The sequence below is a fragment of the Hyperoodon ampullatus genome, assembly GCF_949752795.1.
Source record: "Hyperoodon ampullatus genome assembly, chromosome: 19".
Classification (NCBI taxonomy): domain Eukaryota; kingdom Metazoa; phylum Chordata; class Mammalia; order Artiodactyla; family Ziphiidae; genus Hyperoodon; species Hyperoodon ampullatus.
Window position 1 is genome coordinate 18976717 of NC_136932.1, and position 25282 is coordinate 19001998.

The following is a 25282-nucleotide window of genomic DNA, read 5'->3' on the forward strand; positions in this document are numbered from 1 at the left end:
AGCCGGACCCGAGAGCTCCCACCGATGCACAAGGAGGAAGGCTCGGGCCCTCCCCCCCACACCTTTGCGGAGGGGCTCCGTCACCGGCCGAAGCCTTGGGTAGGTCCGTTAGTGGCTGCCTCATGGACCAGCCACAGGTTTTTTTCAGGAATTTATCAGTTTTAATACAAACCAGTCTGTATTCATTCCTAAAAGGCTCATTTCCAGTAAAAAATACTAACACCAGTGAAAACATTCTCACAGGATAACTAGGGCCGGGGCTGAAAGGAGCCCTGGGCTGTACCCCAGGACTGGCTCTCTCTGCCAGCTTGAGGGCAGGCACAGGAGGAGGTTCCAGGGCCAGGCGGGGGATCTGCTTCATCTTCAGGTCTCTGTGTGAGGCTCCCCCACAGAGGGAGGGAGGGAAAGTACTCGGGGCCAAATCCAGGCCTCTGCCCCAGGAACACAGGATGAGAGGGGCGCAGGGAGGATGAACCACCACCCCTGCCTTCAACAGGGGCCTAGAGAGCTGTTCGGACCTCCCACGGCTGCTCTCCCACAGAAGGTGGAAGCTCAGCCCCATGGCTCATGGCTCTGCCTGAAAACCCAAGAGCAGAGGGCGCTGCATTTGGTGACCCTGAAGGGGGGCGGCCCACAGGTGGAGGGGGCTGAGGGCCCCTCTATTAAGCGCACGAGGTCATACATTCAGGAGCCCAGGGGGTCTCCCCCTGGTGAGGAAGAGCCAGACTGTCCTGACGCCAAGGCCACAGCTCAGCATCTCTTCAGTGATCCCCGGGGGCAGGACGAGAGCTGGGTCTGACACCGGGAGTTGGGCCTCCAACGCCATGGGGCGCAAGAGCAAACCCTGAAACATTCATGATATCAACTCCCCAGACTCAGAAATGGGTCTGGCTTTAGCCCTAGGATCCAGGGCAACTATGACCACCACGGCCAGTGGCTCAGAAGGGAGAGTTCATGCCCAGCTTAGTTTCAAACTGCAGTTTCTGTCGCTTCTGGTAGCGGACCCGGACCCTGGTGGGGCGGGAAATTAAAGTCCAGGTTAGCGCAGACCTCCAGACCGGGGGACGGGCAGGACACCCGAGGAGGAGGGCGGGACGGCAGTGGGAAGGCAGGGGAACGGTGCCCCAGGAGGTGACGGGCTTAGGGAACACACCCAGGCCCAGAGGGGGCACCCAGCCGGTGGCTCACCGAATCTCGTGCAGCTTCACGATCTCGTTGGTGACCACCACGAGGACCAGGGAGAGGCAGCCCAGGAGCCACGTCAGCAGAGGCACGTCCTCCAGGCCAAAGTGGACGTGACTGTCCCTGTGTGTCCACAGCTGCAGGTCCACTGCTGTCTGGACCACCTGCCCCAGCAGCCTGCAGGAGGTGGCAGCCCTGCGTCAGCGGGGTCTCTTGCTTCCTTCCCTGCTTTTCTCAGCAGGAACAGCTTAAGGAGGGCACCCTTCAACCTCTGGCCCTAAGCCCGCCCTCAAATCACAGCCCCGCTGCAGCCCCTCCCCTGCTCCCACCCTCCATCCCAGAGAGACTCACACCACGGGCACGGTCACCGCCCACCAGAGGTTTGTCAAGGGGCTCTTTCTCCACAGGGGCTTGGTGCGATGCACGTGGGTGATGGAGATGAAGACTGGAGAAAATGGGGTCAGTGGCGGGTGTCAGATTTCACACGGCCAGAGGCCTGGTCCCCAGGGTGCCTCACCAGCCCCGGGGAGCCCCTCACCAGTGTGCAGGACAGTCAGGGCGGTGACGAGCTTCTGAGCCGGCAGCAGCCCGTTGGCCAAGTCGTCAAACCAGGCTGGAGCCGTGTCGGCGTGGCTGCCAAAGCAAGGTGTGGGCTCAGCTTCCTCTGGGCCCCGGGGAGGGAAACCAGGGCGGGGGTGTCGGGACGGGACCCACCTGGGCAGCATGATGGAGGAGCAGTTGGTGAGGTTACGGACCCGGGAGCTGTCGCAGAAGCTCTGCAGTGTGAAGCCAAAGCAGATGAGGCACGAGCTGATGGTGAGGCTGAACTTGAGCAAGAAGCAGAGCAGGAAGTAGTGCTGGGTCTGCGGGAAGAGGAGGCCCGTCAGGCCCAGGGGATAAGGAGCAATGATCTTTCCCAGCTCTGTACCACCCCTCCCCCTTGGTCTGGGGAAGTTCGGATGGAATTCCTCCCCCACACACACCCCCGCTTCCCTCCCCCAAGGCTCAGCCCCCTCCATACCGACATTCCTCAGGAAAAGCCCAGGCTCGCAGGGCTCCACGTCGCTTACCTTCTTAGGAATGGACTGAAGGTTCTTCCCCGTTGCCATAGACATGATGGAGCTATGGGGGGGCTTCCCCAGCAAAGAGATGCTGAAAAGCAGGAACTTCAGTGAAGGGTGGTGACTGTGACCCTCTGTCCCCCAATTCTCATGTGGGAAGGACTTCGGGAGTCCTGAGAGTGAGGGCAAGTCTGCTGGGCAGATGGGATAAGACAAGGGAGAGAGTGCCCCTGGGCCTCCTGTGCCAGAAGTGAGCACTGAGCATGGCTTCCTGAACCTGGGCTCCTGAGGACACTTGGTGACATCCCAACCCTGCCTGCCTGGGCACAGAGGGGCGGCCCGGCCTCTCACCTGAGCAGAGGGTAGCAAAAGCAGGACAGCCACAGGATATCGGTGGTGCTCAGGACTGGCGGCAGCTGGACCAGGCAAGAGAGGAACTGAACCAGGAGAAGCCGGGAAGCACGATGAGATTCTGGCAAAGAGTAAGACACTGGGAGCCCCAGGGCTGACTCGCCCTGTGCCCAGACGGAGACTCACGTCCTGGCTGAGAGGAGATGGCGCTGGAGGGGACACTATTCTGCCGGCGGGGTCATCTCCAAAAGCCCAGGGGGTTCACAGAGGCTCTGGGGGCCCCCCAGGCTGTGCTGCATCCTCCCAGCCTCTCAACCGGCCCTTGAGTGAAGGAGTGAGCAGGGAGGGGTGATGCCCGTGCTGGCCCCACCTCACCTGGATGACCACGAGAGTCAGCTGGCACTGCAGCAGGAAGAGGAAGCACTTGCGAATGCCGTAGGTGGCGTGCCGAGCCTAGGGACCGGGAGGGACAGGTTGTGGCCTCTCTCAGGCCCCACAGCTGATAAGCTTCAGCCAAGAGCCAGATGCCCCAAATGTTCCTGCTAGGGAGGGGCGGAGGCAAACTCAACTGCCTGGGAGAGCTTCGCCTGGACGTGAACCACCCTTGGGAGCTCAGGGTGGTCCTGTGTCGCGTCTGCCCACCCCAAGCAGGACCTGCCCCCCTGCCCCCGAGCACCCGCCCCGAGCCCCCACCTGCTCGATGAGCCGGATGATGCTGATGGTCTCCTCCTGGCGGAAGGTCAGGGAGCAGGGCAGGCTGTTGAGCTGCCCCGAGAGCTGCAGAGGAGAAAGGCCGTCCGAGGCCTGGGCCATGCTCGTGCTGGTGGCGTAGCCAAAGGTCTCCCAGGAGCAGCGGGATGGGTACAGGGGATCCAGGGCAATGCTGCTCAGTGTAAGGGGGAAGCATACCCATCAGCTGAAGCGTGCCAAGACCCCGTCTCCCACGGGACTGAGCAAGCACCTGCTCCCTCTTCTCCCCGCCAAGTCCAGGTTCCCTGGTCCCGACCAGGGCAAGAGCAGTTGTGGGGTCTCCGGGAGGAAGAGGCTGGCCCCCGGCTCTGGGGTGTCACCCTGACCTGATATCACTCTGGAGGAAGAGGCAGCTGTTCCGCAGGTTGGCAGAGCTGCCCAGGCAGCAGGTCACCTCCCCATACTCCTGCATGATCTTGATCATCTCACACATGGCTGAGGGGGCAGAGTCGGGGGGCACAAGGGTCAGGCAGGTGAGCCCCGCGTGGGGTGCTGGGCAGAGACCCCCAGGACAAAGCAGGAGACAAGGGAAAACAGGCCCCTCTTTGAGACCACCCTGCCCCCAATTTCGTGAACATCGTATGAATACTGTCACTTCTGACTCCCCAGAACGGGCCACCAAGGCTCCAGCCCGCAAGACCCCCAGCTCCTCCCAGCCCAGATTCCTCCGCTCCCTGCGTGGGAAACCAACATCCCTCCAGAGCCCGCGGGGTGCCCACGCACTGGCAGCGCTCCACACAAGGGCCAGGCTGGCCGAGTAGCCGCCACCACGGTACTCACTCTCGGGGGTGCAGTCGGTGAAGAGGGGCACGAGCAGGGGCACATTGTCGATGTTCTGCAGGTGGGGCCGCACCTGGTGGATGCCCCGGGGCAGCTTGGCCTGCAGAGAGCAGAGATGCCAGTTGCCTCAGGGTCCCTCCTCCCTCACTCCTCTGCCCTGGACAAGCCACGGGCCAACCCCAGGGCTCTGGGGGCACAGACACCCCCCACCACGTCGTACCCGGTTGCAGTCCTCCAGGAAGCTGGGGAGGTCGCTGTCCGTGGGCTGGAAGCTAATGAGGTCCGAGTGACCCTCCTCCTCCATTAGGAGGAGCCCTTCCGCATCATCTCGGGACACTGTGGGGACAAAAGCCTGTCCCTCACCTTGGGGCCAGACTTCTGGGGGCCTTTCCTTGCCTTGCAGATGACGCAAAACTTCCTGTTTCGAGGTGTCCTCTCCCCCCACCCCATTGACTGCTGTTGCCGCAGGGAGATCAGAGCCATTTTCCAAGGGAGGGATCCATGGAGGCTCTTTCTAGTTGTAGCCCCAAGGAAGGGGAATGACCCACACCCACCTCGTGTCCACACCAAACCTTTGCCCTCACCCTGATTCAGGTCATCGTGCAGGGATCCAGTGTGGCTAGGACTGGAGGGGGGGATCTCAGAGCCAGGCATGTCACCATTGGGCGTGAGGGAGATGTGACAATTCCAGCCCGTCTCCAGGCCCATCTTTTCTGCAAACACCTGCACCGGGCAGATGGCAATGAACAGATGGGCCCAAAAGGCCGTGGGGAAAAGGGTCAGTGGGAGCAGTGGGGGGGGCGCTCCCCCACCTTGCTTTTGAGCTCATCCTCCAAAGAGAAGTAGACGAAGCGGATGCAGGCATTGACCAGCCCGTCAATGAGGCGCACGATGTCCAGCCGGGCCTGGTACTGGGAGGACACCATGCCCATGAAGATCTGCCCGCTCAGGGCCTGCATGCAGTCTTCTTTCTCCAGCACCTCCCCGATCCCTTCTTCAGGAGGCACAGAGCCCGGCCAGGACACGGCCCAGGCAGGACACCCAGGAGCCGGCAGATTGCAGGAGGCAGCACGGGGCCACACATGCAGATGCCATGCCCAAATCAATAAGCACGTGGGCCCCAGGGGACCACACACGCAGCCACACACATGCACAACCAAGACAGAAAGAAGCCAACAGACACAGGGGAAAAGACAAGGAAAGGTACTCATCAGTCAGGTGACAATGCCTGGTCCAGGGCTAGGGGGTGGGCCCCACCCTCAGCAATGGCTTCAGTTCGTGGTCTCTGGGGTCATGAGACCCCAGAAAGCTGTGTGTTTGGCAGAGTGGGGAGGGGTGAGTGGAGCCCTGAGTCCCTCTGCTCCAGCAGGCTTTGGGACCCCGTCCTTTGTCTGACTCAAATAAGGCTAATGCTCTATACACGCTACTGCTTTATAACCTTCAAAGAAAGCACTTTGCTCTATGTCATCCCACTGGAGCGGCACAATGAACCCGTGAGCAGGGCACACAAAGCACCTGGTTATAGATGAGAATAAGGGACTCGCCCATGTCACCAGACAGTGAGAGCCACTGCGGTGTTCCAGGTCCAGTGCTGCCTGCTGTCCCCTCTGCTACGATCTGGTCCAGGCTGCTGGGAGCCCTCCCGGCCCCTGGGCCCCGGGGACAGGGCCCACAGTACCGTCTGAGCTCCAGCTGCCGCGGCGGGCACTCAACTTGATGGGAATGGTGCTGGGCAGCTCGCACGTGGTGAAGATGCTGCTCTGGCCGGGCGCCTGCACTAGCTCAATGCACTTGCCGTTGAGCTGGGACGACAGGGCACAGCTCATGGGCTTGTAGGCGAAGGCAGAGCAGTAACCAGACAGGCAGGCTCGCTGGTAGAAATCCAGCACTTTCTTTCTGCCGGGGAACCAGGGTGGGAGTGAGGTGAGTGGTCCTAGGATGCCCCACCCCTGGGAGCCGGGCAGGCAGACCACCAGAGCTGACTGCTCTCGCCCCTGGCATCTGCTTCCTTACCTACCTGTCGGAACCCGAAAGAGGGTAGATGTCGGCTCCATCCCAGAAGTCTGTGCAGGCCTCCAAGACCACGTCGGCCGTGCCGTGGGACAGCATCTGTTCTGTGCCTGACGGCAGTGGTGGGGAGAGGAAGGCCAAGGCATGAGTGCCCAGGCCACCTCACCTCCGGGGAAATACTGCCACCCTTGAGAAGGGCACTAAAGGAGTCCCTGGGGGATGGGAACTCCCCAGGCCTCATGGCAGCAAACCTGTAGGCAAGGCCACTGGCTGCATAATGCAGGCTCTAAGCTGCTGGTCCTCCAGACAGTCCCATCATCTGTGGCCACCACCATCCCAGCCCCCGGCCCCGAAGCCAATCTCTGCCACGTTTGAGATCTCGGGAAGAATCTAATGCTCGTCGGCCCAGTGCTCCCTAAAAAAAGACACCCTAAAAAGAGCCCCGCCCCGCCCAGCTCCTGGGAGGTTTGGCCTGATGCGGGTGGAGCCGGGGAGGCTCACTGGTGGTGGTGTCCTTGATGAAGAGGCTGATCATGTGGCTGAGTGGGGGGCGCCGCTTGGTGACACAGGAGAGCCTCCCCAGCGAGGTCTCCTTCATGGTCTCGGCGCTGGGGAGGCGGTAGAGCGCAAGGTGGTTCCCCTGCTTGAAGAGCTCCTTGGCCCCGGGAGTGAAGCCTGCAGGAGGAGAGACGGCACAGGGCCTCTGGGAGGAAGCCCACCCCCACACACCACCCTCCCTGGCGGGGAGGGAACCCCAGTCAGGCTGGGCGGCTTCCCTCCACGCGTCCATCCCACAGGCAGTTATCTTCCCGGATGAGGAAGCGCCGTCAAGCGGCGGTGCCTGGTGAAAGGGGATGATCAGGGAATTCCCTGGCGGTCCAGTGGCTAGGTCTCTGCATTCTCACGGCTGAGGACCCGGGTTCAATCCCTGGTCAGGGAACTAAAATCCCACAAGCCTCGTGGCACGGCCCCCCCAAATAAAGGGGGTCGGTCAGAAGCCCAAAGGGTTGCTGGTGCTCTTGACCAAGGCCACGTCCGGGCCTGGCATGTTTGGAGCCCGGGGCCCAGCCTCCTGGAAGAGGCCAGCAGCTAGCCCAGCCGCCACCCCTGCGGTGGCCGCGTACCAATGAGGCGGGCGAGCTCGCAGAGGCCCCAGGGCACGTGCACGGGCAGCACGGTGCTGTGGCTCTCCTGCAGGGCAATGTTGCACAGGTGGTCTGAGAACCGGCACAGCCGCTCGGTGACGCTGGCGTTGCACAGATTCAGCAGCACGTTGAGGCCCAGGGGCTTGAGGGATGTGAGGTGGAGCTGCCAGTTGGAGTCATCGAACTGGATGCAGGAGGGATTCTGCTGGTCCTGGGACAGGCTCAGCATCTCCAGGTGGTAGTCACACACGAAGTCCTCGGCTTCATAGGGCTCGCCCTCCAGCCCATGCTGGGTCTGGAGGAAACGTGGAGGGGAAGAGGGGCCTCAGACTGGGAGGGATGCGGCGGGCGCCCCAGCGAGAAGGCCCCGCCTCCCAGCAGGGCGTGCTCGTGCTCACGCTCTCCCCTCCCTCTCAAAACCCCTTCCCCGTCCTTCCCGGCTCCTGGCTGCTTCTAGGATCTGTGCCCAACAACACTGTCACCAGCTCAGAGGAGGTTGTCCAGACCAAGCAAGAAACAACGAAGCACCTTTCTCAGCCAGGGGAAACATTTTTAGAAGGAGCCACTGGCTTTCTGTCTTTTGTACTTTTTTTTTTGTTTTTGGCCGAGTGGCATGTAGGATCTTAGTTCGATGGAACCCGCGACTCCTGCAGTGGAAGTGCTGGAACCACTGGACCACCAGGGAAGTCCCGGCTCTCTGTCTCTTGAAGGTTGTGACTAGGAGGAAGGGCTTTGCCCCAACCGATTACCACCATCAGAGAAACCCGGAAAATGCGGAAGGGCCTACTTCACGGAAAAGCCGTGGGCGAGGCCTCAGGAGGTCCGAGAACAGAGGCCACGACCCCTGTGCTTCGGGCTCCATCCATCCAGGCTGGGCTGTACCCCTGTGGCCCCTTCGGCGGGGGAGGCCAGGACGCCCTGCAGCTGACAAGCGGGCTGCTCTCCGCCCTCTCCCCTCACCTTGCCGGGGTCTTCTTCACCGCCCTCTATGTCCCTGCTGAAGCTCACGCTGGAGCCGGACAGGTGTTTGCTGCGGCCGTGTGCTCTGTGGTAAGAGGAGGGCTCGGGGGCCTTGGGGCCGTCGCCTGGCCAGTTGCCGCGCTCCTGCTCATTGGAAAGGTGCAGGGTAGGGTTCAGGGAGCCGGCCAGGAGGGCGTCTCGTTCATGGGGCTGAGGAGAGCAAGGAGCACAGGCCTCGGACCGGCGTCCCGACGGCTGCCATGGGCCAGGCGAGGCAGGGCTGTTTTGTCCCCTCAGCGCGTCATCTCCGAAGCAGATCCTGAGGCCTGAGCCCTCCTCCCCGCTACTCGCCTCGCCCTCCCTGAGGCTACCAGCCAGGCCCAGGCCATACCTCCTCCTCCACCTCGGGATGGCAAAAGGAGCGGGTGGACAGGTCATCCGTTAGGTCCTCGTGGCTGCTGTGCGGTGGCTCCACCTTTCCGCTGAAGAACAGCACGGTCTCCGGGCTGGGGTTGGGCCATGACAGGATCCCCTGTTTGTCCACACAGCACAGGACCTGCAGGGAGAGATGAGGACCGGGAACGGGCCTTGGAGGTCCCCGAGCCACCAGGGGCCGCTTAAGTGACCAGACACGGCCAGAGAGCAGCCTGTCGAGGCCAGGTCCTCCCATGGGGCCTCCCTCACCGTGACAGAGCCCAGGCTGTGCAGCAGGCTGGAGCTGTGGCTCAGCGTAGGAGACGTCCCCTGGATCACCCGCAGGAAGTGGCCCCAAATGCAGCGCAGCATTTCCTGAGGGCAGAGACAAAGCCCGCGAGGCCAGCTGGGGCTTGGCCATATTTCCCTGGAGATGGCCTCTGGGGCCGACAGAGGAAACAGTCCGGGGAGCACCAGGAAGTTGGGTGGAAAAGCCTGTGTCCAGCACGGCAGTGACACATTACCCATGTGGGACGGGTGGACTGAGGGGCTCCAAGAGCCCATGGGAGGCTCAAAGCCCATAAAGTAGGGGAGTCCCAGGGTTCCAGCAGGGGCCCTAGGGAGCGCGGGCTGGGGGTACGGGGCCTGGAGCAGAATCCATCCTGGGTGAGTGTACCTGAGAGGAGACGGCTTCGGTATAGCTGCTCAGAGTGTCCTCCGAGAACTTGGCCAGCTGTGCGGAGAAGAGGGGGTGAGCCTCGGGGAGGAAACTGCCAGCCTCTCACAGGCCTCCGAGCTGGCGGGTGGGGCCTCATGCCAGCAAGGCTCCCAACGCCTTTGGTGAAGGACTCCCGGGCAGCCCTCGAATCCCCCGTCTGCTGACAGCCTGGGTGGACACTCAGCCACCCCTGGGGCCTGGTCTAGAGACCCTTCTGGCTGGAGAGGGCAAAGCCCTCGGAGAGCTGCCCAGGCCCTGCCTGTCGCTGGGCCACAGGGTAGGGGTGGGGCTGGACTTCTGCCCTGTCTGCTGGGGCACAGCCGACTCTTTTCATTCCTGTCTTTGGTTCTTTTTGCACTGTCCCCCGACCCCCACCCGCCCCGATGCCTCGGAACAACCTACCAGGGAGCTGGGGGAAGCCTTGCTCATCTGGGCCAGGACACGGGCTTCTCCACAGGCAGTTGCCAGGACCCAGAGCACAGGGAAGAGCAAGGGGAGGATGGGCAGGACGCCATTCACCTGGGAAGGAGCGAGCCACACTGAGGCTCCCTGAGATTTGCTGGCGGACGGAGGGAGGGAAGGGCTTCCCCGGCCCTGGGGCCCTCCCCTGAGTAAAAAGGACAGCTAGGGGCAGGAAGGGAGGGAGGGAGGCAGGCGCTCTGAAGCTAAGCCTAAGAGACCCCTGGGCTGCAGAGAGGGAGGGGCAGTCAGGGCACCACAAGGGGACGCAGTCTCAGGGGAAAGAGAAAAGCGCCACAGAGAGCAGAGGGCGGTCGTCACCTGCAGCTGGAGGAGGGTGTACTGCCAGGTCGTGACCCCAGGGGCATTCAGCATGAAGCGCAGGGCGTTGGTGATGAGGAAGCCGGCCTGTCAGGAACAGGAGAGACGCTGCCTTATCCCCCCCAGAGAGGGACCCAGGCTCTAAGGCTCCCCGTCTTCTGCCCACTCACAGCCCCGCCCCCGGCACTGGCCGGCTCACGCTGGGACCCTCTAGTCTTCACTCACACGCTCGTCGGAGTCTGGCCCCCAGGCTCCCCCATTTCCTGGCCCTCCCCCTGCCCTGTGCGGCCCCGCCTCACGCACCAGGACCACGGGCACCGCGTAGTGCAGCATCACTGACTGCACCGTGAACCTCTCGTTGTCCAGAGCGGTGACTGGGCGGGACAGGGCCATGTCCAGGCACCACCTGCAGAAAGAGGTGATACTAACTTGGGCGAGCCCTGCTCAGAGGAGAGGCCAGAAGCCCACCCCTCCACCGAGCATCACTGGGTCCTGCAATTCCCTCCTATTCCTTGGCCCCGGCCGAGTGGCCTCCTGGTCACTGTGGCCAGCGGCTCGTGGCAGCCTCTGAAGCTGCCCCCTCGGAGTTCAGACTGAGATGGGGTCAATCACCCAGTCGAGGAATTCTCACAAGACACTAAAGAGAAGACCCTCCGGAGATGCCTGCGCTAAGGGACCTCAGTATGGACAAGGTGCCTTCCTGTCACCGGCCCCACCACGCCCCCTGCTCACAGGAGGCACGGGGGCCGAGAAGTCAGGGGACAGGAGGACGGCAGGGCGGCGCCCTCACCTGATGTTGTCAATCACAGGGGTCTCAAGGACGCGGAAGAGCCGGTGCTGCTGGGGGTTCTGTGGCCCTTTCTTCACTTCTCCCCGGGGGGAGGGGGGTGGAGAGAAAGGTGGAAAAAGGTCTCCCGGCTCCAAGACGATGTGCTCATCATCCTGCCAGCGACGAAGGGGAGGAGGTCGAGGGTGATTAATGGGTTCCATGGAAGCCGTCTTCCTTGACCGTTCTGGCTAAGTGGAGACATCTCATTGGGTTAGGGACCATCAGTTAGGAAGGAGCCAGTTAGGGTGGGGCCTGGGGGACTGGATTCCTAGCAGCTTGAGGATCAGACAGAAGAAAGAACAGGACAAGGAGAAAGATGTTCCAGCTTTTCTCCATTCTCCTGGAGCCCTTGCCAAGAAACCCATGAGCTGGGCAGGAAGCATCAGGATTAAGCCCAGGGACCCTCCCACCATTGCCGGTGGACACTCCCACAGCATTTCCAGGGAAGGAGAAAAGCCTCCAGCTACCTTGATCCCCCTCAGAGAAGCAAACGATTCTTGGCCAGGCCTCAGAGCTATGATGTCTCCTTCTACCAACAGGCTAACTGGCAGGTTGACCAGATGTCCATCTCTGTAGGCCCAGTGTAGGGACCAGGATGGTGCAAAGGGCATGTGGAGGTCTGGGTACATGGCATCTAGCCACTTGATCTCCTTGCCATCCCTGAGGGCATCTGATGAGAATGGAAAGAGGGAAACAGTCTCACCCATTGGATTCACACACCAGCCAGATCCAGCACACAGCTGTGAAGCTGTGTCTGCTCTTCTCCCGTCCCCAGAAGGCCTGCATCAGCCCACGCCACTCATTCCCACACTTCCCCTCTACAAGGTCACCTCCCAACCACCCCAGTGCAGGCACCTGCACCTCCTCTGAACACCTGAAGCTCCTATTCTTTGTACCCCGCTTCCATTCAAATACATTTTGCTAACTTTGCTAAGGGCTTTGAGGGGTGTGCTGAGCTTCGTGAGGGGGACAAACGTCAAAGGTTAAGCCGATTTGGTCCCTGGCTTTGAGGAGCCATTAGCCTTCTTGCCCGCCCCAGGCCACTGCCTGGGTACCCACAGCCGTCCCACGGCTCTCGCTGCACCACTGAGAAGAAAGCAGGGCATCCTTATCCCCTGAATGCCAACCGCAGGCAATGCCGATGTGCTGGGGCTCCTGGCTGGGGCTCGGGACGGGAGCTCCAGGGCTCTGACACATCCCAGGGCGTCTGTTCCCATCTGACTCACCTGCCCCTTGGCCTCACCTTGGATTTGGTCAATGATCCCTCGGAGCCTCCGTTCTACCTCGCGGCGCTTCAGGCGATCTTGCCGCCCAATGAGGATGAGGTTGAGAAGCAGCAAGAGGAAGAGCGCAGAGGCGTTCACCAGCTCCACCCCATGGCTGCCAGGGAGAGAAGAGGGGGCGCTGGCGGAGGGTGGGGGCGGGCCGGGGGGTCTCCAGCCCAGCCAACCCAGGGCCCCACACTCCCCTCCCCAGTCCCTTCTGAAAAGAGGGTCTCCTTCTGGTTCTGACACCAGCCGGCCAAGGGACTGTAGATCCCTACGCGACCCAGGCGCTGACTCTGGGGGCAGCTCCCCGCTCCCCGGGATGTCCCAGGCGGGTGTGGAGGCGGGAGGGGGGCAAGCCCAGACCCTGTGCTGCGAGAGGTGGGAAGGAGCCCCTCCCAGGGCCTCGGACCACGTACCTGCCAGCCGGCTGGCCCCCGCAGCAGCCCAGCAGCAGCAGCACGGCCAGGAGCATGAGCGAGGCGCCGGGCCAGTGGAAACAGGAGCAGCGGTTACTGTGGTGCAGGAAGCTGCTTCTCCACAGCTCCTGAGGAGGGAGGGGCAGGAGGCCAGGGAGTGAGAGGCCCGGGGGGCCAAGGGAGGAGGGAGGAGCCAAGATTCTCTGTACCGCTAGGATCTGGCCGCCTTCCTCCCCGGCCCACCCGACGGAGAGCCCGGGCGGCCACCTCTCTTCTCGCTTTGGTCTCGGCTGGGGTCAGGACATCACTCTGAAAGGAACCCCGGCCTCTTTCTGATTTTTAGTGATGCCTCAGTCGGGTCACACCATCCAGGGTGACAGGGAGAATCATGGCCCCGAGAATGTGCTTCCCAAGCTTTTCCACCGCCCCAACTAGGCTCTGGGCTCCCCATGAGGACGTGTCACCTTCCATGTGAGACATTTCTTCTGTTCTTTTAGGTGTCCGTCCAGCACCGCCTCCAGCTGCTCCTTCAGGATGCTGAGGGCCTTCCGGGTGGACAGGCCAAGGGCCAAGGGAGCCTCGCCCTGGAGGGAAGCAGGAGGCACTCAGCATCCCTCGGGAGGCCCTCCCCGCCCACCTCCCCAGAACCTTCCTCCCTTCTCCCAAATCCTCAAGCTCCCTCCCTCCACCAGCCCTGACTCCTCAGGGCGTGAGCATGTTCAGATCTCCACCAAATTAAAAGACATTCAAGTACACAGTGCCCTGCTCCTCAAAGCCAAGTTTAAAACAAAACCAGAGGGCTTCCCTGGTGGCGCAGTGGTTGGGAATCTGCCTGCCAGTGCGGGGAGCACGGGTTCGGGCCCTGGTCTGGGAGGATCCCACCTGCCGTGGAGCAACTAAGCCCGTGAGCCACAACTACTGAGCCTGCGCGTCTTGAGCCTGTGCTCCGCAACGGGAGAGGCCGCAACAGTGAGAGGCCCGCGCACCGCGATGAAGAGCAGCCCCCGCTTGCCGCAACGAGAGGAAGCCCTCGCACAGAAACGAAGACCTGGGCTTCCCTGGTGGCGCAGTGGTTAGAAACTCGCCTGCCAATGCAGGGGACATGGGTTCGAGCTCTGGTCCGGGAGGATCCCACACGCTGCGGAGCAACTAAGCCTGCAAGCCACAACTACTGAAGCCTGTGCGCCTAGAGCCCGTGCTCCACAACAGGAGAGGCCACCACAATGAGAAGCCCGTGCACCGCAACAAAGACCCAATGCAGCCAAAAAAAAAAAAAAAAAAAAAAAGCAACAAGAAGAGAGAGTCTGGTCTTAAAAATAATAATAATTTAAAAAAAACCAAAAAAACGGGGGGCTTCCCTGGTGGCGCAGTGGTTGAGAGTCCACCTGCCTATGCAGGGGACACGGGTTCGTGCCCCGGTCCGGGAAGATCCCACATGCCGCGGAGCGGCTGGGCCCATGAGCCATGGCCTCTGGGCCTGCGCGTCCGGAGCCTGTGCTTCGCAACGGGAGAGGCCACAACAGTGAGAGGCCCGCATACCGCAAAAAAAAAAAAAATGAAGACCCAACACAGCCAAAACTAAATAAATAAATAAATAAAATAAAAACAAAAAACAAAAAAACAAAACCAGAAACAAACCTTTCTTTACTCAGTGTCTTCTAACTCACCTTTCACTCAACTCCCAACCCACCACCAACAGCATCCCCCGGTCCCACTCAGACCGTGCTCACCACTGAGCTCCCGACTTATTGCACTGGGGCCATCTTTCGGATTTCCCGGGCCAGAAAATATGTATTGTTTAAGTGGGGAGAAGAGAACTAACCTGGAGATTCTGGCTTTACGTTGTTCCTAGTAAAAAACATTAAGGAAAAAACCCCACCAACTTCTGTTACCACCATTTCATAAAAGGGAGGCTACTGTAACCCTACCACATTGGGAAGGACACAATCTCAGAAGAAAAGACAGCTGCTGCCAGGAAAGGACCTGCACTGCCCGCACCGCACTCTCCTCTCACTGCGGGTAGGTGGAACGTGGCATGGACAGGGGTAGTTCCCAGCACATTGTCCTATGTGACCCCGTGGCCTGACCTCTCCCATTGAGACCCCTTGTTCCTGGGCTTGTCTCCTGTTTTGTCCTGTCCTTCTACCCCACAGTTCATCCGACGACATCTTCTCCACAACTTTATGTACGTTTCCAGGGCAACCTCAGCCACATGGATTCATCTGCCACCAATAAGCTTACAACTGCTAAATTTCACCTCTAGCCTGACCGCTACCCCGAATTCCGACCCGTTCCCTAAACTGCCGCACAGTTGTTTCATAGGTACCTATGAGTTGATACGTCCAACCCCCCAAAATTGGCCACCCGGCCCTCCCGCCCGAGCCAGCACCCCTCCTGCAGTTACCATCACCCAGGCACCCCAGCCCCTCCCCGCAACCTCTGCCTCCCCCTCCCACCTCCCAGTCCCTACCTTTTCCAAACCAACCGCTGCACCCTAGCCAGTGAGAGCACGTCTGATGAACTGACCCTGTTTACCTTTAAAATCTAGCCCAGACTCCTGAGCGTGGTCTGGGATCTGCCAGCTTCTCCAGCCTCCTTTCCTGCCATTCCTGTCACACACTTCACTCCCCCAGCTCATGTGTCAGCACCTTTATGGATTTTCCTAGCCAAGAACACACTCCCTGCCCCAGACAGCTCTTACTTCTCCTTCGAGACTCAGCTCAAACACCGCCCGCTCTGGGAAGTCTTCCCAAAACCCAGGGCTGCACGTACAGGGGGAGGTTTGTATTCCAAAGGCACCCCGGGCAACCTCGCTCACAGGCGGCGTCACGGAGGACTGTCATTATAGATTTGCCTGTCTGGCTCTCCCACCAGACTGCCAATGCCTTGAAAAGGGTACTAAATTCTTCCATCTCCACACTCCTCCACCAACCACTAAGACAGCACCTATCACAGGGCAGCAGCTCAGTGAATACTTGCTGACTGACTGAATGAAGGAATGAACGCCCATGTAGTTTCACTCGTCCCAATGACACCTTTGTCGGGGTTGTCAACCCAGGATCTGTAGCAGAAACACCTGGAGCCTTTACAAACGCAGCTGTCCAGGCCCCACCCAGACCTAGTGAATCAAAACTTCTGGAGGTGAGGCCCAGCCCAGATTGGATCTGATGCACAGATCCCCAGTTGGGGGTCCTGGAAAAAGAAGGCCCCCAGGAAAGGCAGGGCCTGGGGGAGGAGTGAGTCTTTCTCAGGGGCCACCTGAAGAGCACCAATGTGGGCTTCCACCAGGGAAAGTTCCTGAACAAGAGGCACAAAGCCTTGCACCTGGGGCACCAAGAAAGGGACTGGGCTTATCTACTGAGTCCTGGCCAAGGGTCACTGAGCCAGCGATGCCCTGGCTGCCTGGGCTCACGCCCTACCCTCTTCCCCCCTATCCCCGGGGTCCTGCCCCAGCTTTGCCCACCAATGTTCTGGATTTCCTCCTCCCTGCCCGTCTCCACGTCCACCCACCCCCTTGGCAGGCTTGACCCTCGCCAGACACACATCTCCACGACTAGGAGTTGATGGACTGGGGGCCATATCCCCTGGCTGCAGACCTGACATGGTGGGAGGCCCCTGAGTGGAGACCCCATGCTGGCCTGTCGCCAGCTCCCTCGGCCTGAGGGATGAGGATGGGCTTCAGAGTGGGCCCGGCCCAAAGACCTCCCAGATCCCTTGCCTAAATCTCACCTAATCCCTGCTCTCCACGGAGGCTTTGGGGGATTATGAGGATGAGAGCTGCTGCTTCTCCGAGGGGATAACTGGTTATTTCAGCTCGGGAAGAAATGGCCCTCCGGGCAGGGAGCCGGTACCCCACAAGGGTAAATACTATACTCCAAAGCACCCACCTCCCTCTGGCAGGGATCCGGGGGCCTCCCTGAGAGGCTGTGGTCCATGACAAAGGAGTGTCAGGCAAGGCCTGCATCTCTGCCTCCTTGGCTCCTGGCATGAGGGAAGAAAGCCTTCAGGGGCGGGAAGGAGGAAGAGAAAAGCAAAGGGGGACCACAGGCCTTCTCATGTCCAAGGGAGGATGCCTGCCCCTCTCATCCCAAGAAGGCCCAAGAAGAGTAACATTTGGGAGGCCCAGCCTCCCCTCCCCTTCCCCCTTCCTCCCTCGGGCTCAACCCTCCCCACAGTGGGATGTGCAGGTTCCCAGGGTGGACTTGCCCAGGCCAGGTCTCCAGAAATGATAAAGTGAGCAAACCTCCTGCGGGCAGGGAAGGGCTGGCCCGCAGAGGTGGAAAGGCTGCTCGGCCAAAGGGCAGGAGAAAGGAAGAGCTGACAATCCCACGGGGCTGCACCATCACCCGGGCAGCTGCTCGGTCTGGAATGAGTGCCAGGCTCAGGAAGGCAGGGAAAGGCTAAGGGGAGCAGCCAGAGAGCCAGGGCGGCAGCCTCCCTCCAGCCAGGCCTTTAGACCTAGGACACTCAGGAACTGCCCTCTGCTTGCCCTGTGGCTGCCTTGCATCTGCTGCCTTATTTCAGGCACCCCCAAACCCCCTGGGCAACCCCACCCAGCAACTGTTTCTGCTCCTTCTCTTCCTCCAGGGTCTGAGAACCTGTCCCCTGCTCCTCTCCAGGTGTGGGAGGAGGGGCCAGAGGGTGGCAGATGCTCCCGGGGCAGGGCCGGCAGAGGCGGGAGGGGGCCTGCAGGGCTGAGGGAGTGCATCTGCCCCCGCATGTTGTGTCTGGCTTGGAGCACCAACTCCAGACTGGAGATTAAAGACAGCACAACAGAGGAAAAATAAGCCATTCTGTAATTATATGCCTCCTGAAGAAAGTGCCTGCCTGCACAGCGCCCCGGGGCCAGGACACAGCCTTCAAGGCCAGCCAACCCTCCGTGGCCCCAACCCCACTTATCCAACTGCCGTGGCCGCCCACTGAGGCCTGATGGCAACCCTTCACTCAGTCTCTGGCAGGAGGGTCCCAGGTATGGGTAAAATCACTGTTTCTCTCATTACCCCATGGCTTTTCCCCTATGCGGTATGAGAGCTGAAGCTGAGGGAATTGGTGAGAGACATTCACGCTTTCCAAAGGAAATTCAGAAAGGGCTCATGCGTGAGCTGGCTAGGTGGCCTTTCTCAAAGCACAGAGTTAGGCTGGCACCCAGCGTGCCCGGGCACCCATGGCGGGGGGGGAGGTCTGGGCAAGCACGGGGATGGTGTGAGAAATAAGAACGCCTGTCATACACGTGCCATCTGAGGTCTGCCTTTCTTGCCTAGCGGGGCCAAGAAGGGTGAGGAAAATCTGCCCCGGACTTAAGTACCCAAAGGCAGGAAGCAATTCTTCCTACTTCCCAGATGCTCAGAAACTCCCACTCCCCACCCCCAGGCACCTCCAGGAGATCCCTGGGGCCAAGGAGCCAAGGCTAAGCAAGGCCTCTACCCCAGAGGGGAGGCGTGGCCCTGCTTCTCCCCTGACACTGAAGCTTTTCGGGTAGAAGTGGCCCCATCCCACTGTTGTAAGTGCTCAGCCTCAGCTGAACCCAACAGAGGAACTCGAGGCCATAGGAGGTGTAGGCTCAGGAGAGGCTGCCAGCACGTGCCCATCGCGCCCCGCTTCATCGTCAAAGGGGGACACGGGCAGGGCCTGGGCGCTGGAGGAGCAGCAGGTGGTGACAAAATTCTATCTGCTAAATCAGAACTGCAAGGAATCTGCTACTGAACAGAACCAGCTCCCCAGGGCCCAAAGCTAAGCATCTGGGTCCGTCTAATGAGGCTTTAAGGGCCAACACGCCTGGGCTGTCCTGTGCCACCTCGGTCAGGTTTCTCAGATGGCCTAGAACCAGAAGCCCCGAGCCCCCAGTCCCTGCCTTTTCGGGACTCCCCTGAGGTTCCCTCAGCACAGCAGCTGTTTTCCTTCCTATTCTACCTGTTTCGGGAGAAAGTGGAATCTAGGTCCCCTAGGCTCAGGTAGGCAGACTGTGACTTGGCCTTGGCCTTTGGCCTTGGCAACAGCAGATAACCACTAATTAGAACCAGCTGGGCCCTTCGCCAGGTTCCCCACGGTCACAGCCTCCTTGGCTGGTGCAGGTGAGTGGGGACCCACAGCTGGACTCCACGAGGTCTGAACCAGTGAAGCAGAGATTCGGCCACGATCCACCAGGGTCTATTATAGGCGTCACCATAAATCTCTTCCGAGTTTGGCCAGACACAAATCGACTCTGTCTATAGACAAGCAGCTCAAAGCCTCAAGCAGAAAGGCACCTCCTCCTCTTCCTCACTCTTCCTGGCTCATGCTGACCTTGGCACTTTCACCTGTCTTCTTTCTCACCTCCTGCAGCCAAGACCTAGGAAGAAATCACCCCAGCCCCGGTGGCTCCTGTCTCAGTGACCCATGTGGTCCGGCGAGAAAAGCCTCCTTAATGGCCCGGAGGAGGGGCTGGCATCCAAGCCTTGTGCCTGGCGACCCAGGTCCCAGCACACCTTGACAGGATGCCCCACGGGGAAACTTGGGCTCCGGTCCTGCTCTGGGTGACTCAGGAGCCTGGCAGGCAGCTACACACACGGGCTTTCTGGCTCCCATCCCCAGCCTCCTTTCACGGTCCTCGCTACCTCGTAATCCAAGCTGCCTCCAGCCCAGCTTCCATCTTCAACCGTTAACCCAAAGCCTCCGACACAAAGCTGGGAAGCGGGCGTGTGGAACGGGGGCATCAAGCCCAGCTGGCATACTCACTTTGCTGCCTTTGCCCTGATGGGCAATCCATAGCTCTGCCCGTTTAAAGAGCATGGGGTAGAGCCTGAGCCACAGCGAGTCAGACACAGAACTGCCAACACTGCTCTCGGAGAGGAAGAGAAGGAGACAGAGAAAGACAGAGAGGGAAAGAGCGAAGAAAGAGAAGAGAGAAGAGAGCTGGAGCGCGTGCGAGCGAGGAGCGGGGCGGCAGCGGCAGCAGAGTGGAGCTTCAATCTGCTGATTAATTTAGCCTATTTCCAGTCACGCTGCAGATTTAGGGAGGGAGGAGGAGGAGACGGGCTGCCAGTGCAGGAGGGAAGGACGGAAGGAGGGAGAGGCTGCGCAGAGGGAGGGAGGAGGGAAGGGGTTGAGAGGAGAAAGTTGGTAGGGGCTCTGCCAGCTGTCCAAGGGCTGGGCCCATTCTTCAGAGGAGGCGCCGGGGGGGTAAGCAGAGGGCGACGACGTGCCGCCCAGGGGTTCGGATGCGCCCACCGCCCACCCCCACCGGAGGAGAAGCTGTGCAGGAAGTGGCTGCTGTCGGCCCGGAGCCCCGAGGGCACCCGCCGGCATTGAGGAGTACTTGGCCTCTCCCCCCGGACGCCCTTTCCTGGGCAAGGTGAGGAGCCCCACTTGGGGGAGCCCCCCAGATCCCTTTGAGACTCCAGCATGGAGTCACGCCAACAACAGCTCTCTCCACAGTCAGAGCTACGGGAGGCAGGGGGGGTGCTTATTAATAGCAGCACATCCTACGTGGAGGGGGAAGGACCGGCAATTGAGAAAACTGGAGCAGTGACTTCTCGGAGGGCAGACCAGGGGGCTGCGAAGTGAGCGAGCAGAGGAAGACAGTGGAAGAGGGAAGAGCCAGCTGAAAGGAGGGGCTCTTCCAACACCTAGGACCCAACATCTTCCCACGAGGTGGCGGTGGGGGGGCTCCAAGAGCCACTAATCAAGGCGAGTGCAGAGCTCAGCCAGGAGCCGATACCGCCCAGCCGCATCCAGACACACCTGCCCAGGTGCTGCTGGGACCAGGACACTGCCTGTGGACGCCGGGCTTCATCCCAGGAGGAAAGAGGAGGCTGGTGACCTGGGCTCCCATCTCCTCCCGGGCCTTCAAGCAGAGCCTGGGCATCACTCTGCAACCCCTGGTTTGACATACGGGAAGCTGTCAGAACAGACCCCCTGGGTGATGTTGGGGCCGGAAACTTCTCTGGTTCCATCCAGGCCACCCTGAGGATGGGGCTGGAAAACCTCGAGGGAGAGGAAATGGCCTAACAGGTCCAATAACCGGAGCACGGGCTGGAGCCTGAGACCATTTCTCCAGGGCCCTGTTTCCTAGACGACACCATCTCATTGGCAGGGAAGGGAAGAGAGAGCCTCAGCCGAGTTCCAGCCGGCCTCTCCCCTCCCCCTTCTCCAGCACAGCTCCCTGTGGGCGCGCGCACACACACACACCGCCAAACCCTGAGCTGAATGGGAACAGGAAAGGAGGGGCCCAGGCAGTCTAGAGGTTAAGGGCAGGAAGTCTCCGTGAGGCCAGGGAAGGAGGGGTCGGCTTCCGAGACAGTCACTCTGAGGATGGCTGCCACCTGTGTAGTCGGGTTGCAGCCTCAGCAAACTGCCAAGGAGACTCCTGTCCCTTGCTCCCAGGTCACACTCCCCTTTAGCTTTCTACCAAGGCACTGCTTTGGGGGAACCACAACTAAGCAAACACTCTCCCTCCTGTGCAACAGGCCCTAGAAGAACAGCTCATAGGGTCTAACCCAGGTATTCCGCAGCGCCCCCCAACACAGCCCTCTGGCGTCTGGCCCCCCTCTGACACTGTCCACTTCAGCAAGTGAAAAGGGAAGCTCTGCATCTGGGGAGAAACCCAGACCATCACTGCCACGGCACATCCACCATGGGCTGGAGGACTGGAGACGGGAGAGGAGGGTCTGCAGGGGACACTGAGGACAGGTAGGTCACAAAGAGAAGGGGGGCAAGGTGCAAAGGATCAACCAGCAACAGCCAAACTGATCCTGGGCTGGCCAGGTGACGACAGGCCACCTTACCATCAACTCCCAGCACGCCAGCTTGCCCACTCCTACACCTCCAAGAAGGCTTCCACTGTTGGAGGCCCCAGGGATCCACTTTAGAAGCCCATATTTACACAACTCGCAAGGTGCCCCAGGTAGAAATGCCGTCAGATCTGTTACTTAGCTGCTTGTCCTATTAACTCCTCAACTAGACAGTAAGCCTCTCCCAGCCAGAGGCCATCCCCCAGGGCCTAGGGTTCTACCACCCGAAGGAAGCATTCCATAAATACGGCTGACAATGGTGGTAATGGTGCTTTCTAGGTCAGGAAAGCATCTATCCAGAAAGAAAAAGAAGATGAAGAAAAACCCTCCCTGACAAACGCCCCTGAGAGATATCCAGCCTGGGTTCACAAGTGTTCTTCCTCGGGCTTGAGAAAGAAGCCACCTGCTGGACCACAGAACTTTGTTTCCCCGATTCACTAGGAATGGGTGTTTCAGCCACAGGCTGGAACCGGAGGACAACACTGTCTTCTGTTTTCGGGACATTCAGCCCCACCCTAGGCAGGCCACCACATTGCACAACATCATAACCTTTGGGGGGGGTGCTCCCTGGAACTGAGCAGTGCACAGCTCTTGCAACTGTACGCAGCAGCCCTGCACCCAGGCTAGGGGACGGGCAAGTGTAGCTTTGCCTGTGCGCCAATCACTGCTAGGATGGACACCTGCAGAGCAGCCAGAGGCATCTGTGAACAGGAGGCTGAACACACCTGCTTCAAGTTCAGGTCCGCAGGCCTGTTCCGCAGCGAATCCAGAGGCATGTGAAATGTGGGGCTGAACACCTCGGCAGTCAGCCAGGCACCAGGTCTGTGTGGACCCTCAGCTCCTTCCCCAGACCTCCCCGGACCTCCCCAGATCTCTTTGGCAGGAAGATCACTATCCATAAGTTCAAGTCAATAAATATTTACTAAGCCCTTGCTACATGCCAGGCTCTGTGCTAGGAGCCAGGGACACTGAGATAAAGTGGGACAGACAGATGGTGCCAACACAGCGTAGCAAGTATGATGGTGAAAGGAGGGACCCTGGAGGGATGAGGAGGACGTATCTGGAGAAGGTCATGCCTAAACCGGGTCTTTGTTTTTTTTTTTAATTTGGCTGCGCCGGGTCTTAGTTGCGGCATGTGGGATCTAGTTCCCTGACCAGGGATCGAACCCGGGTCCCCTGCATGGGGAGCGTGGAGTCTTAGCCACTGGAGCACCAGGGAAGTCCCTAAACTGGGACTTGAAGAAAGAAAAGTAGGAGTTTGGCAGGAAAAAGGGGCGGGGAGGGGATTTCTGGGTAACGGCCTAAACGTGGAGTGTGTGCCCAAACTCTGAAGCGTTCAGAATTACCAGTGGTAAAGGCCGAGGCAGGGGAGGTGAGGGATGCTGGGCCGATGGCAGGAGTGGGATTATGGAGGGCTCTGGACCCCACGCTAAAGGTTTCGGCAGGTGGTGTGATGCCTTTTAAGCAGGGGCAACAAAAGGTCAGCTCTGCGTTTTGGATAGCCTTCCCTGCCCGCCGAGTGGAGGCAAGGGGTCAGAAACAGAGGGACCTGTTAGGAAGGTGTGACAGAAGGCCAGGCAAGGTGGGGACTTCCCTGGCGGTCCAGCAGTTCAGACTCCACGCTTCCACTGCAAGGGGCACGGGTTCGATCCCTCGTTGGGGAACTACGATCCCACATGCTGTGCAGCGCAGCCAAAAAAAAAAAAAAGAAGGCCAGGCAAGGACCTAGAGGAAGGACATCCCCTGGGGCAATCCTCATCCCAGGAGAGGGATGCTCTGTTGGCTGACAAATCTAACTCCACGTAAAGATGGTATGCCTGGAGGCTGGGGTGCCTGAGTCAGGCTGGGGGAGGATGCCTGGACCCCCAGGCTGCTTACCCCCAGCTGATTCAGCAGCTGTGTCTGGAGTCTGACTGGGGAGCTCTTCTCTAACCACAGAGAGGGTGCCCAACTGAGTACTCAACCCAGCTCAGCAGGTTGGGGCAGAGCCTAGCAAAGGGCAAACAAGTGAAATTACACACCCCAGGGCAAGGAGTGGAAGACTGGCTCAGAGCCAACCCCAATCAGAAACCGGCTCCCATGCGGCCGTGTTAACTGGTCCACCCTTTGTCCTTGAGTCCCAGCTCCCTGAGCCTGTGTGTTCCACCCAAGCAATAGTACCGTCCAGGGATCAGATCACGTACCCCAAGCCTCAGAGCTGCGCCCCCTCCCTCACTTTTGGTGTAAAGCCTCCACATGAGGACCTCCCAGGCAAACACAGGTAGGGAGAGTCCAACAGAGACACACAGACAATCCCCGTTAGGGAACCGATCATGGCCTACCGCATGCTTCTCCTTCAGGTCCATGGGCCCAGGGTACTGCAGGCATGCCCAGAGGAAGGTGGTCACCCCCGAAAGGAAGGCTCCTCCCCAACATGTACGAACCCCAGTGACTCTGTCACAGTCACAGCATCTGGGGAAAAAAAAGAAAGAGGTCCCATAAGGCCGGGTTGCTGGAAGGGGCAGCTATTGTGAAACACAACAGTATCATCTAAACAGTCGAGCAGGACGTGGAGAAGACGGTGCTGGTGACCTCCAGGGCCCCGGCCTGTCCTGGCAGCAGTCAGCTTTACAAATTCCACTCGCTGTGGCCAGGAGGGAGAGGGCTACAGCAGGGATGCTGGAGGGCTGCAAGCTTTCCCTCTTTTAACCCTAATTTTCGGAGGCACGTATGTTTTGTTCCATGTGTACTCTTTGACTTGCTGACTTGCAGCAAGCAGGAAAAGCCATGGCTCATTCAGCTCTTTATTTATTTATTTATTTTGGCCACATGTGGGATCTTAGCTCCCCGACCAGGGATCGAACCCGTGCCCCCTGCAGTGGAAGCGCAGAGTCCTAACCACTGGACCGCCAGGGAAGTCCCATGCCTTCACTTTTAAAGAGGTGATGAGGGACTTCCCTGGCGGTCCAGTGGTTAAGACTCCGTGCTTCCACTGCAGGGGGCACGGGTTCAATCCCTAGTCGGGGAACTAAAATTCCACAGGCTGGGCACGGCGTGGCCAAATTTAAAAAAAAAAAAGTGAAGGTAAATTGGAATCTAGATACAACTTGAATAATCAGGCAAATGGTGGGAAGAGCAGCAGAGATGATCAAAGTAGAGACATGCTCACTTCACCACGACCAGGAGCACAGCTGGGAAACACACGCCACACATGCCAACACGTACATGCCCACAGTCAGCGGGCCTCTCGAGCGGTTGGCCAACAAGGAGTGCTCAACAGGGACCTGGACGGGTGTCCACGAGGATGGGGGATCCAAGGTGACAACAATCTAGAAAATGAAGATTAGCCTAACCTCCCCACCCACCACTCCCTCCCCACATAACCCCGACTCTCACCCATCCATCCTGGCGGCCAACACACCTTAAATGATTTCAGATCAGTGTTTGGGTAAAGAGTGCCACTGAGTAATCTGATTCGGTGCCAGCTGACTACTTGAGGAGAAAGAACTAACCTGCTGACTGGGGCAGTTCTTTTGGGGGCCTGCAGCAAAACCTACGTTAAGAGGAGCTGGTCAGAAGCCCAGGAAAACTGATCCATAAAAGAGCTGTCTAGAAACAATTAAAAAAAAAAAAAAAAGCTGTGTCCAGAGGACCCCAGGCAGGAGGCCCAGGCTCTGCAGGCACTAAATCCGACCCACGATCCCGTCCAATTCCTCGCAAGACGTCACAGCCCTGCACTGCCAGGTCTGTCCCTACCTCTGCTTTTCCAGCCAGAGCCCTCAAAGCTGAGCTAGCCCCGGAGGGTCAGAGACAGACAGTGGCGCTGGGAGCAGCACCGCAGTGCAGCGACATTTGGTTTTTGGCAGCTGAC

At 59.7% G+C, this 25282-nt stretch overlaps 1 protein-coding gene across 5 annotated transcripts; it reads right to left on the reverse strand.

The window, feature by feature from the left end:
- Positions 1-86: 86 nt before the first annotated feature.
- Positions 87-23792, reverse strand: TMEM94 (transmembrane protein 94; the record flags this gene model as incomplete). 5 transcript variants are annotated; one of them, XM_079725827.1, is made up of 31 exons in its annotated part: positions 87-1011; positions 1189-1359; positions 1534-1627; positions 1721-1815; positions 1897-2045; positions 2253-2334; positions 2595-2680; positions 2970-3047; positions 3288-3477; positions 3671-3779; positions 4125-4224; positions 4345-4460; positions 4709-4847; positions 4937-5118; positions 5803-6020; positions 6142-6244; positions 6636-6809; positions 7259-7574; positions 8240-8449; positions 8631-8795; positions 8924-9028; positions 9330-9386; positions 9774-9890; positions 10152-10238; positions 10455-10557; positions 10942-11093; positions 11448-11650; positions 12224-12360; positions 12665-12792; positions 13129-13248; positions 23754-23792. In XM_079725827.1, the coding sequence occupies 31 exons, from the start codon at positions 23775-23777 to the stop codon at positions 939-941; spliced, it is 4083 nt and encodes a 1360-aa protein (XP_079581953.1). In that variant the 3' UTR covers positions 87-938. The 5 variants fall into 5 exon arrangements, with proteins under 5 accessions (XP_079581953.1, XP_079581952.1, XP_079581951.1 ...); XM_079725826.1 differs by having other exon boundaries at positions 8288-8449; positions 8643-8795; positions 23754-23777; XM_079725825.1 differs by having other exon boundaries at positions 8643-8795; positions 23754-23777.
- Positions 23793-25282: the final 1490 nt, after the last annotated feature.